Source organism: Acartia tonsa, chromosome 13 (genome assembly GCF_053477335.1).
Source record: "Acartia tonsa isolate MP-2025a chromosome 13, ASM5347733v1, whole genome shotgun sequence".
Lineage (NCBI taxonomy): Eukaryota > Metazoa > Arthropoda > Copepoda > Calanoida > Acartiidae > Acartia > Acartia tonsa.
The window spans coordinates 26,518,023-26,530,927 of NC_137272.1; the positions used below are offsets into that span (position 1 = coordinate 26,518,023).

Sequence of the window (12,905 nt, forward strand, 5' to 3'; positions counted from 1 at the left end):
AAATAACTATTATCTATAATTAACATGATTTTAATAATTCTTAATATTTATGAAGTATCTCCCCCCCCCCTAATAAATACTTTTTAAAACATGCTCTCTCATTCGCTGGTTTAAAACTTTGGTTTCCCTTATTCATGGAAAAGGGAATGTGATTCTGACAAACAATTATATAGGAAAATTTCCCCACAACCCTCTTCCCCCTTTTCTCCCCTTATTGCCCACCCCTGTTCAGTTACAATAAAAAACAATTTATACTCCAAGTTTACTCCAACAAAATAATAAATTTCGCCCCTGCCATTATTGAACATTGATTGGTTGGCTAAAACTAGTAATGTCTATACTTTGCATTAATAATTTTAATCTACAGAGGGAGTATTTCAAATCACTATTAGGGATGTTCATCAATTTATCGTCCATTGTCTTATCCTTGGGTATTGGTAGAAAAATTAGCCTTTCACTCTACAATATTCAAAGCTACCAAAACCAAAATTTAGCACTATTTAAGTTCAGGAGGAAGCTTAATCTAATTTATATTCAATTTTAAAATATATTTCCAATATTCGTAACTATTAATTAGGGGGGGGGGGGGGTTATCTTTTAAACTACTTTCAGATGAAGAGATTCAGTCGAGAGAGTTCCCAAAAATGAATTTTTTGTTGTAAACGACACATTTTAATATTTCGGGAGAATAATACGTACCATTGTACCATTGTCATGGACATGTATTTTAAAAAAATATTTTGTTACTAATCCATGAACCAATGACGTCCAAGCTTTTTTGGGTGGGGGGGGGGGTGTTAAAAACCTATAGTTTAGGGGGTTAAACTGTTTTTAACCTATTTTTAAAACGTATATAAAAAATATACTATGACACCAGTAGAATGAGACTGCAGAGCCTAAATTTGAATTAAGTCTCCAATAAACTTTTTTGGGGGGATTTAAATATTAATTTTTACTGTTGCCGTGATCATTTTGACCGAAGCAAAAGGTTTTTTTTTATTTGGGTAAAATTCGTAGCTTTTAGAGTGTTTTGCTTCATAAATATTGTATTCTGGTATAAAGTAAAATTAGGCCTTATGATTTTACTATAAAAATTCACTAAAAAGTTAATCCTTTATAATATATCAACGAATTAACATTAACATGTTTGTGTTCTCTCACTTATTTTAAAAACATAAAAAATGGCTGTAAAGGGTTAAATGACAACAAATGTTCATGCAATACAACAAATTTATTTTTGTCACATATACAAATGTGTTATAAAATAAGATTATTCAAACTTATCTTTTAAAATAATTTTAAAAAGTATGTATCTTTTATGTGTATGGTTTTCATTCTTTTCATTTTAATTAAATAAAAAATATTTAACTACATTGGAAATAAGTCACTTTTTTTTTGAATTGTAAAGAATTATATAAAACAAGACTTCTTATTGGTTAGATTTCAGAATTATTTGTTTTATTGTAAATGTTAGATTTTTCAATGAAATTAATTGTTTTGGAAAAAAAAATTATTTCCAATGAACAGAGTAATGTTTTTTTATTGTATCAATATAAAGTGAATTATATAAAAATGTTCATATATACCCGAAGTAAAAAAAAGAGCTTTTGCTCCGGATAAAATGATTACAGCAACACTAAAAATTAATTTTTAAATCTCCCAAAAAAAGTTTATTGGGGACTTAATTCAAATTTGGGCTCTGCAGTCTGATTCTATAGGTGTCCTAGTATATTTTTGACCCCCCATTCAAAAATAGGTTTAAAACAGTTTAAATATAAAAAAAATTCAGGGGTTCAAAGAGTTAAGGGGGGTTAAATATACTCTGCCCCCCCCCCCCTAACTTTAAAGTTTTTGGGCATCTATTTTACCTACATGGGGAGTAAAAATCTAAGACGAGTAAATCGGATATAATTCAGAAAAAGGTCATGATGGTAGATAAAAAATTTCATGCTTTGTATTTTAGAAGACGAAACATTTCCATAAAACGTCCGGGTTTCTTTTTGTTAAACCTTTTATGAAAAGTTCATAGATAATAGATTTATTTAACATATAATCATCAGGGAGGGGTCATTAGACTGTAAATTGCAATCATACCTTAAGTTTTAAAACCTCATTTTCTTATTTGTGGTCTCAAAAACTTTGGGTACTTCTACTAAATTTTAATTTGTTGTTTCTAAAGAAGTAGTGTCCAAACTTTTCAACCTATAATTTTAATGTACTGAAGAAATATTTTTGTTTATTCTCATTGGGGATTAAATAATTTGGTTTTTCATCGTCTTATCCCTTAAAATACCTGAATTCTTATTCAAAATTATCATATCCAAAAGATTTGTGTAAGACAAAGAAGATAAAGTATAGAATAGAATCCAGGTAGAAGATTCTGCCTGGATTGCCTGAAATAAAATTGGAACTTTTGAAAGATCCAAAAGGTCCTATGGCTTTAGTAAAATCAAATGTTTTCATAAATCCTTTAATTGTAATATTCAATTAATGCCGTTTTTAATGATTTACCAAAAGCCATAGGTCCTAGCATCTAGCTTTCTTTCTCCAAGACACAATGGATTAAAACTTTATTTAATGTGCAAAGCCATGAAAAAATTGAATTTAAAACGTGAATTTAGTAAAAAATAACTAAGAAATTTTAACAAAAATATTGGTCTTGTTGTAAGCTGGTGGGGGAAGAAATTAAGTTATTTCTTGCATCGTATTATAAACAGCTTTAAAGACAAAGAAACATGAGAAGATTATAAAGTTATCTTCTCAATTAATTTTTAAGAAGGAAAATTGAACTCATTTGTATAATTTAAATAATTTTTGTTCATAGTTTTGTGTTCATGTAAATTATATTTTCAAGAACAATATAAAGAAAGACAAGTGCTTAAAACCTTCTACAAAGTAGTTTTGTTACCTACCAAAAATCATTCATAGTTTCCCTAGAACATATGTTTAGTAAATTCTGTTTACTAGTTATCCTATAATTTTAATAATTGGTTATTGGAATGAGTGCTGCGTAGTATTCTGTCGCAGCCACTCTAAAACTTTGGAATATCTGCCAGTCCGTTATTTATACTCATGTAAGATGACTAAGGCTTCTATGTTTATTGATGTATATTATTGACAGACTTAACCTTATTTGCCTTACAGAACATAATATATTTACACTAGGTACGGTCCCCTGGCATCTAGGGGCTATGTATTTGGATCAGGGAAGGGCAGAAATAAGCTTATGATCATACCAAGACTTAAATATAAAATTGAATAGCCTTAATCCACTCCGGAATCTATGTGAAGCCTACCTTACACGAAGAACTTTATCGGTTCAGTAGTTATTGAAATCTTAAGCTACTGAAAAATTATATAAACACAAGTTTTACTATTTTTGTTCTGTATTGGTTATACAGCAGCATTAGCGGCATTCTTGAAAAACTATAATTCTTCATTTCTTAGTTTCATTAGTATGATAAATCAGGGAGTAAGGGAGGGGACAATGAGCAATTAATTCAATTTAAGAGTTTTCAAAGAAAGGTCACAAAATCCAGATTAATCCAGAAAATTTGGAGGAAATGGTAAAGGGTGTGTTAATGAAATTTAGAAAACTAAAAAATAAGAAAAAAGTTTCAAGAAAAAAAACAATCATTTGAAAATTATATTACCAGTATATCAGACTGATGTAACCTAGAAAAATCTCTCTGGAACTCAACCCATACATCTAGATTTTAAATACCACTATACACAAGTATTAAATTTAGGTTGTTAGATTAGGGCTCTTAGAATGTAAATTACACAAGTATCACAATAAAGTTTTTATCTATGAAATGGGGTATTCCTGTCCAGTTTTTTGTTTAGGAATGAATATTTCTTACCCGAGGGAAATAATCGGTCCATCATTTATTCCCTCGGGTAAGAAATATTCATTCCTAAACAAAAAACTGGACAGGAATATCATTCTCATTTAAACAAAAACTCATTTTTATGCTAGTAAAATGTGGTTTAATTTTGGTTTTTAAATTTCATTTATTTCCCTGGTATAATTTTTCTTTCTTTTAGTACCTAATTAATAAAAATTCTAAAATCTTCCAAAAAAAAATAAAAATCTTCTAAAATTGATACCCGGGATATAAATGATCATACCCGGGAAATAAATGAATATTTACATCCACTATTTAAGGGGTTGTTTATATGGGAATGATATTTTTTGGAGAATTTTCTTTTAAACCAATCAAACCATATCATAACAAATCGATACTCGTCTGCTATATTCAAAACTAAGACAGCGAGTAACGGCATTCTATGCGCTGGTACCCAACCTAAGTTAGAAACTGCTAAATTCTTGCACATTCCATTCAAGCCAGAACCCAAAGTCTGAGACTCCCAATAATTGAATATTCGATCCATAGTCCCCTCCCTTACTCCCTGATGATAAATGTATATTTTAGAATGGTTGGACCGTTAGAAGAAGGGGAAACATTAACATCCAACGATTTTGAACTTATGGAAAAATTGTCCATGGGCAAGTATGGAGAAAAATTGACACAGGTATTTTTCGTCCATTTATATTTGTAGATTGTTTCAGTAATTAAGCGACCATCAAAGTCATCCATTTTAACCGTGGCTTGTTAAGTAATTAAACAGGTGGATTTAAAACCATTGATTGGTGGATAAAGGGGTTGGCAGTCCTTCCCAATTTCAATTTTAATCCAACCTTCTGCCGTACGCCACTGATTTCAAACCTTAACAGCTCAGACTAAAAGATGTCATATAACTCAATAATTAACAGGAAATATATTTATATTTTTTATTTGTTTAGGCTTTCCATAACAGCATGGACGTACATAAAGAAGACATTAGCAATGTTGCGTTGGTAACAGGTAACAAACTCTGCAATTAAAACTTATAGAGAAAGAACGTGTAATTAAGTGGTCAGAAAAGAGCATTCTATTAATGGCGAAGGTTGAATGGCGCTTATGCTTACTTTAAAGCTCTAGAATCCTAACATTCCGTCTTTAGTGGTTTGGGGGAAGATTTATTTTTAAATGCTATTAACCCATTGATATTGTTATTTTTATTAAGGTGCCCTTCTCTCTTCAAGACCCAATACAAAGGCTCGTTTGGAGTTGACTTATAAGAGTGATAAACACAGTGTTATTGAGATGCCTCCTAGGTAAGATAGGTAGATAGTTAGTAAGATAGAGATACCATACCTCGTTTGCAGTTTACTTACAAAAGTTATAAACTCAGTGTCTCTTAGGTAAGATAGATAGACTAAGATTATAGATAGCAAACCAGTCAAATAGCTATATGTTTGGATAGCTAGTTAGTAAGTCGAATAGTTAGTTAGTTAGTTATATAGATAGAAAGTCTAGATTAGATAGCTTAATAGAAAGTTAGATATTGTCCACGAAAAAATTATAAAAACTTTAGGATTATTTTATTGGCTTGGGCCTTTCACCAAACTAGTAATATTTTATTTTTCTATCTGCAGACAAGAAATACATAATGCGATTAATATATTATTTTTTTTTAGGTTCCCAGACAGACCTGCGTTCGACATAGTAGCGATAGTTGATCCAATTTCTCGTGGTTCACAGAAGCTCACCCCTGTTCTAAGGGTTTTACACCAGGTAATGGGTTTATCAGTTGCCAGCCGCCAAACAGCTGCAATAAACCCTATACTACAATGATTGGATGTCTCTATGTGCAGTAAGATCTTTAAGTTAGTTTTGCATTGGTTATAGGCATGTTTTTGGCTATTTTACAGCGGATAAAAACCGATCCGAAAAAGCAGCATTTACCAGTATAATTAATCTTTTTTTAAATTTCTATAGAGTTTTCATAAATATTTAGGTTGGAATTTAGCTCCATTAGATTTCCATTGAAATATTGATTTATGGAATTTTTTAGATTTAATATTTTGAAATATTTTTTTTATAAATAATATTTATTTATTTTTTAAATAATCTGGAATAGCCATAAACCAATAATGCATAGTTATCTCGCAGTGCAGAGAAATGCGCGAAAAAGACCTATTTTAAGCGTTTTTTCTTTAGTGAAGCTTTCCCTGAACATAATTGGATCTTGGCTATTCCAGATTATTTGTAGGCCTTCTTATGCCGCTTAAAATGGTGTGCGGGTATAATCTGTACGATTCATAGATTTTTGGAAATATTGCTTATCAGCAATATTTTACCGTGAGCTGCAGTAGATCCAGCAATTATAATGAAATTATTACAGGTCCAAGAACGAAATTGAAAATTTGTATATTTTTAAGGTTTTGAATGCAAAGGTTCGAGTCTTCTTAAATCCAGTTGAGAAACACAGCGACATGCCAAACAAATCTTACTTCAGGTAGATAGATAGTTAGATTATATACCTCTTAGCGGCTACGTCCCTAGAGGCCTCTAGGGGTATTTGAGGTGGTGGGGGGTTTGATTTAATTTTAGTTTTAAAAAGAAAAATTATGTTTTTTCTTTCTTGGTGGTGTCATTTTTGTTGGTAGATTTACCCTCCCACCAAACCTTCCCAGAACCTATGAAAATTACACTGTAAAGGAGAACAATATCGGTTCAGCGGTTAGCGAGATCCTTCGGTACACTAAGCAGACACACATAGATCCTGGAACTTTTATATAAGAATAACAATTAGATGTAAGAAGTAGCTATAGATAAAAAAGCATAGATTTGATACATTACATAATTTTTAGAATAAAACAGCCAAGAAGAGTTACAACCCATAGATATAATTCTTATTAAACATTCTCTAACGACAATAATTTGAACTAAATTCTATATAGGGTTGTGTTAGAGCCACAAGTACAATTTAACGCCCAAGGAGAACTACAACCAGGACCTAAAGCTTTGTTCTCCAACATTCCAGAACAACCTATTCTCACTCAGGTAACATTTTAAACAAATTGAGGGGGGGGGGGAATTTATATCACTTTTGTGCATTTAAAAACCTGTTATTGAATTTTTATTGGTAGGTTCCAAACTTTTAGTGTCAAAACTTTTCAACCAACAATTTTAATCTACAGAAGGTGTATTTTTGTATCATAATTTGGATGTTACATCAATTTATGGTCTATTGGATTATCCCATGTACCTAATACTTGGTTTAAGATATCGATATAAAAATCGTATTTCCCTTTCTAGTTTCAAGTATCCGTTGGTCTGTTTACCTATGATCACGTATTTTCTCTGGAATTGCCAATAAAGTTGGAGAATGCACAATTTAATTTTCTTTACTATTTATGGATGTTGTCATCCTTGTTTAGGTATAATTTTTATAAAGAAAATATTATGTTTTTAATATGAAATAGTACCAAATGACGATTGAGTTTAGAAATACCGTGTAATGATATTTCTTACGCATTTTTATCTAAAATTAAAGATTACTGTTTATTCAAAATTATATATCTATATTTGAGATCTCGGTAACAGTTGATGAACGAACAGAATTGTGCCTCTCAGAAAATATAGATACTGGCCCTGCTATTTTCTTTGAGGTTGGGACACCACCCCCCCCCCTCATCCCAAAAAATTTTGTTTGGCTATCTCCCTTTTTTTATCTTAATACAATCTAACAACATCTAGCGGTTTTATTTAGAACTACCATGTACCTGATTACATGGTTTTATTTAGAACTACCATGTACCTGATAACTGGTTTTATTTAGGACTACCATGTACCTGATAACTGGTTTTATTTAGAACTACCATGTACCTGATAACAGGTTTTATTTAGATCTACCATGTACCTGATAACTGGTTTTATTTAGAACTACCATGTTCCTGATTACATGGTTTTATTTAGAACTACCATGTACCTGATAACTGGTTTTATTTAGAACTACTATGTACCTGATAACTGGTTTTATTTAGAACTACCATGTACCTGATAACTGGTTTATTTAGATATACCATGTACCTGATAACTGGTTTTATTTAGAACTACCATGAATCTGATAACTGGTTTTATTTAGAACTACAATGTACCTGATAACTGGTTTTATTTAGATCTACCATGTACCTGAAAACTGGTTTTATTTAGAACTACCATGTACCTGATAACTGGTTTTATTTAGAACTACCATGTACCTGATAACTGGTTTTATTTAGAACTACCATGTACCTGATAACTGGTTTTATTTAGAACTACCATGTACCTGATAACTGGTTTTATTTAGAACTACCATGTACCTGATAACTGGTTTTATTTAGAACTACCATGTACCTGATAACTGGTTTTATTTAGAACTACCATGTACCTGATAACTGGTTTTATTTAGAACTACCATGTACCTGATAACTGGTTTTATTTAGAACTACCATGTACCTGATAACTGGTTTTATTTAGAACTACCATGTACCTGATAACTGGTTTTATTTAGAACTACCATGTACCTGATAACTGGTTTTATTTAGAACTACCATGTACCTGATAACTGGTTTTATTTAGAACTACCATGTACCTGATAACTGGTTTTATTTAGAACTACCATGTACCTGATAACTGGTTTTATTTAGAACTACCATGTACCTGATAACTGGTTTTATTTAGAACTACCATGTACCTGATAACTGGTTTTATTTAGAACTACCATGTACCTGATAACTGGTTTTATTTAGAACTACCATGTACCTGATAACTGGTTAGTTGAGCCAGTGAAGTCTATCTATGATCTGGATAATATCAAGCTGGAGAGTATAGATACAGGTAAAGTGTGATATTTGTAAAGTAACAGCATGTCTGTCCATGTGTGTGTGCGTAGCGAAGAATCGCTGAACCGATATTGTTCTTAACACTTGAGCTTTTTATTGGTCCAGGGAATGTTTATAGCTATTTCAAAGGATGTTCCTCCACCGTCCTAAGAAAAGTCTCCCTGATATGTTTATTTTCGTGTTGAGGATAATAATCGTTTGTTCAACAAACGGAAAAATCGGATTTAGAGCTAAGGTTAGTTAAAACATTATAATTTAGGCGTGTCTTCTGAATGGGAACTTGGTAGCCTCTTACTGGAGGGTCATTGTTTCGAGGCGGGTACGGGTAACCCCACCCGGGGCCTCCAGCTCAACCTGGGCACCAGAGGAAAGCCTAACCTCACGGATACTATTGTCATGGCTAATTTGGGATACTTCCAACTAAAGGTTAGTCATTTTTTATGTCTTTTTGAATAAAAGGCAAAAAGGATTTTCTTTGTAAACAAAATTAAACAAAAAAAAACCTGCTGAAACTTTTATCATTTTGAGTCGTTCTATGCAGTAATTGAATGTCTATCTCAAACACATTAGTATGATATATATTTGTGTATGTCTAAATTGAAAATTCATATATTTCTCTAGCTGTTAACTATTATATATATATCTAGGCTGACCCAGGAGCATGGTATCTTCGTCTAAGAGGGGGGCGCAGCTCTGTGATCTATCTATGTAGCATCTATTTATCTATCCAACTATTATCTATCTATCATTTATCTTTCTATCCATTATCTATCTATCTATCTAGGCTGACCCAGGCGCATGGTATCTACGCTTAAGAGAGGGGCGTAGCTCTATCTTCTATCTATGTAGCCTCTATGTATATATCCATTATCTATCTATCTATGTATTTAGGCTGACCCTGGCGCATGGTATCTACGTTTAAGAGAGGGGCGCAGCTCTATGATCTATGAAATTGTCAGTCACGAAAATACAGGGATGTTACCATTATTATTTAAGATGGATTGGGGGGGGGGGGGGGGGCAATTTTATCATTCTTATAGGAAAAAATTTATTACATATTTGCTTAGGTGCAGAGTTGTGGGTTGTGTCCACCCCCCCCCCCCCCCCCGGTAAAATTAATGGGTTTGGATTTAACTTGTCAGAAGTCCACCCAGCTTGAAAGAGTTTACATCTTCTAAAACAGTCAAAAGGGGATGTGTCAAAATAAGTCACACCCCCTGAAAATTAAGGGTTGTGTGCAGGCCACTAAAGACGTATTAATAATGGCTATCCCCATATACAGATAGCGATGCTTTGAGCACAGACACAGTTGAACAAGAATTACCCATTCTCATGAATAGTTTCTCTTCAAGGTAGGAAATTGTTCGGGTCAAATGCATTTCACGGTAAAATGTTCCAGGTAACGTTTATCTTCCAAATAAATCTATGAACTTTGCTGCTAGCGGTCGAACGTATAGATTATGCTGGCACAAAATTTTAACCGACAAAAGAAGGCCTACAAATAATCTGGAATATACATAAATCAACAATGCTCAATTATCTCGCAGTGAACATAAATGCGCGATTAAGATCCATTTTTCTGCGTTTTTTACTTTAGTGAAGCTTTCTTTTTGCATCATTGGATCTTGACTATTCCGCTTAGCACGGAGTGCGGGCATGACATGTATGTTCAGACGTTTGGTAGTTAGCAGCCTTTAAAATTAATATATTTTTGGGGATAATCGTAACCAGGAACATTTTACCGTGAACTACACTAGATCCCATTGTTCTAGTAGCGAAACTACTCTATATGAAAGTATTTCCGCCGGTATTGACTAAATTGGCGGTTTTTTTATTAAATAGATATTGAAAATTCCACAACAATGATTGATTTCTATTGGTACAAATGTCCCTATTTTAAGATATTTTTTCTTCAATTTTTAAGTCCTATATAATGGCGAAATTGATTTCTAATGAACAACAATAAGGCACTAATATTTTTAAATTTAATGTGTTGAGCCTGTTTATGGGCCAACGCATTTTCCAACTTTTACTATTGATGTTATGAACCTGACATTCAACTCGACGGCAAACCGACACGTTGCCAATTACGCGAATGCCGGGGTTTTTCAACAGTTTCCTTGCTGCGCTACTTTGGATGTTCTTGGTATTACTTAGTAGGTTAAATAAACAAATAAAAAAATTTAACTTTAATGAAACTAATGATTTCACTATTCAATTTATCAAGAGAAATTCGTCTCAATTTATCGTGTAAAAATATGATTAGATTGATTATTTAACTTTTTAATTGATTGGAAATCTACTGTACAAGTCAAAATTAGTCTGCGACGTTAGGTTAAAACATTTGATCGTCTAGAAGCTTAAAATTTCGAATCTTTTCATTAATCGCTGCATGACAAAAAGCTTGAATAGTTGTACCTACTGGTGCTGTGTAACAGAGGCACTTTATTACAATGCACAGTTAGGACTTCCAAAAAGGAATCAAAAAGTTGTTTGTTTGGTTCTTATATACAAAAATTATATATCGTAGGTAAGGCGGGGGAAGTTTCGGTAAGGGGCTATTTTCGGTAATTTCGACCTACCTTCATTAAATGACCTTTTTCTCCATGTTCCTTTCAAATGACAGAAAAAAACATAAAAGCAAATTTGTTCCTTATTAAATTGCCTACTAAAATGTAGAAAATGAATTTTCCGTAAAAACCTTTTGAACTAAGAATTGCCCGCTCTTTCCAAATCTGTTAAGAGCTATAAAATCGGGGTAATATTTTTTTCAAAAATGACCAAAGTTGGCGCCGGGGGAAATTTCGGTAATTTCAAAAGAAATTAAAATTCAACTTTTAAGGTCATGTTTTTATGTTTTCTTTTGTCAAATCTATTATTCCATACGGACTTTTTAAGAATTAGGCCTAAAAATGAATAGATCAGATAAAAAACAAAAAAAAAATTTATTTTTTGAAGCAAATTTTTGTGAGGAAAAAATCAAAATTTCTGGTCCTTTGAAAAAAAATATTTTTGACATAGGAGGAATAGTCCGATCTTTATGAATTTTTTTGTGGTTAATCCCAATAACTTATACTAATTATGATTTATTACGCTTGTTTGGTCGTTTGGCCTTTTTTCATCGATTTTTTTAAGGTTAAAATGTAGTCAAGATTTTTTGCAAAGATGACACTTTTGCTTCAAATTCGATTATTGAGGTCAATTTTTAATCAATTTTTATGTTTTTTGGTCTAAATCTATAGTTCAATGTGAGCTTTTTTAGGATCAGGCCTAAAAAGTAATAAAATACGTTGTTTTCTTATATTAATTTTAAGTTTTTAAAAAAAAATTTTCGAAAAAAAAATCGAAAATGCGCGTCTTTCAAAAAATTTCATTTTTAACATAGAAGGAATAGTCCGATCATTATGAAATTTTTTGTGAATAATTTCTATAACCTATACTAATTATGATTATTTATGTTCGACTGGCCGTTTGGCCGTTTTTCATCGATTTTTTTTAGGTTGAAAAAAATTACCGAAAATTCCCCCGCTCTGGTGGGGAATTTTCGGTAACTTTTTTGCGGTCAATTTCGGCAAACTTCTAAAAGTCCTAGGATAACGTCCTTTTAGGACCTGATAGTCCTTTCCATAAGCTCAGTTAAGACCCAAAATTATTAGATTGAGTGTCTTTAATACTTTTTATAATGACTTCCATTCTAAGTTTTGCTGAGCCCTCCCAAAAGAATTCTTTTTTTCTCGAAAAATCACATTTAAAGATTTTATTGGATGAAATCGTTCTTGTATTTTAATAATTATATTTATTTATGAGAATTTCTGCCTAATTAACCAAAAATTTGTTATTTTAATTATTTCTCAATTATTTTTAATAATCTTATTTCTAAGAACTTTGTTAATTTAAGCATAAAAATAGATGGCACTTTAGCATTAAGCGAAAAATTATCTTGCCTCTACTTTGCAAAGTAGAAACTCCGTTGTTTGTAACACTTATGATATTTTTTTTGCATATTGTACAATGAAATTATACAAATAATGAAATAACCCAAAAGAGCCGTCAAAGTTTTTTTAGATTTAATTAGCCTAGCCCTAGTTATTAAATCTAGTGTATGTGTGTGTGGGGGGGGGGGGGAGGCACCTTGTAAACTGTTTCGAACTATTTATTTTAAAAGCGAAGCTTTTCTTAAATTATTCGA

General features: G+C 31.9%; 1 protein-coding gene across 1 annotated transcript in view; it reads left to right on the forward strand.

Annotated features, from left to right (window-relative positions):
• Positions 1-12,905, forward strand: part of Uggt (UDP-glucose-glycoprotein glucosyltransferase) — a 67,907-nt gene that overhangs the window by 44,800 nt on the left and 10,202 nt on the right. The window contains exons 27-36 of the mRNA XM_080146095.1: positions 4,437-4,536; positions 4,808-4,868; positions 5,071-5,161; positions 5,525-5,621; positions 6,269-6,345; positions 6,791-6,893; positions 8,624-8,711; positions 8,976-9,142; positions 9,608-9,743; positions 10,041-10,068. Of these exons, the coding sequence (XP_080002221.1) occupies positions 4,437-4,536; positions 4,808-4,868; positions 5,071-5,161; positions 5,525-5,621; positions 6,269-6,345; positions 6,791-6,893; positions 8,624-8,711; positions 8,976-9,142; positions 9,608-9,743; positions 10,041-10,068 (948 nt within the window). The remainder of the gene's footprint in view (positions 1-4,436; positions 4,537-4,807; positions 4,869-5,070; positions 5,162-5,524; positions 5,622-6,268; positions 6,346-6,790; positions 6,894-8,623; positions 8,712-8,975; positions 9,143-9,607; positions 9,744-10,040; positions 10,069-12,905) is intronic.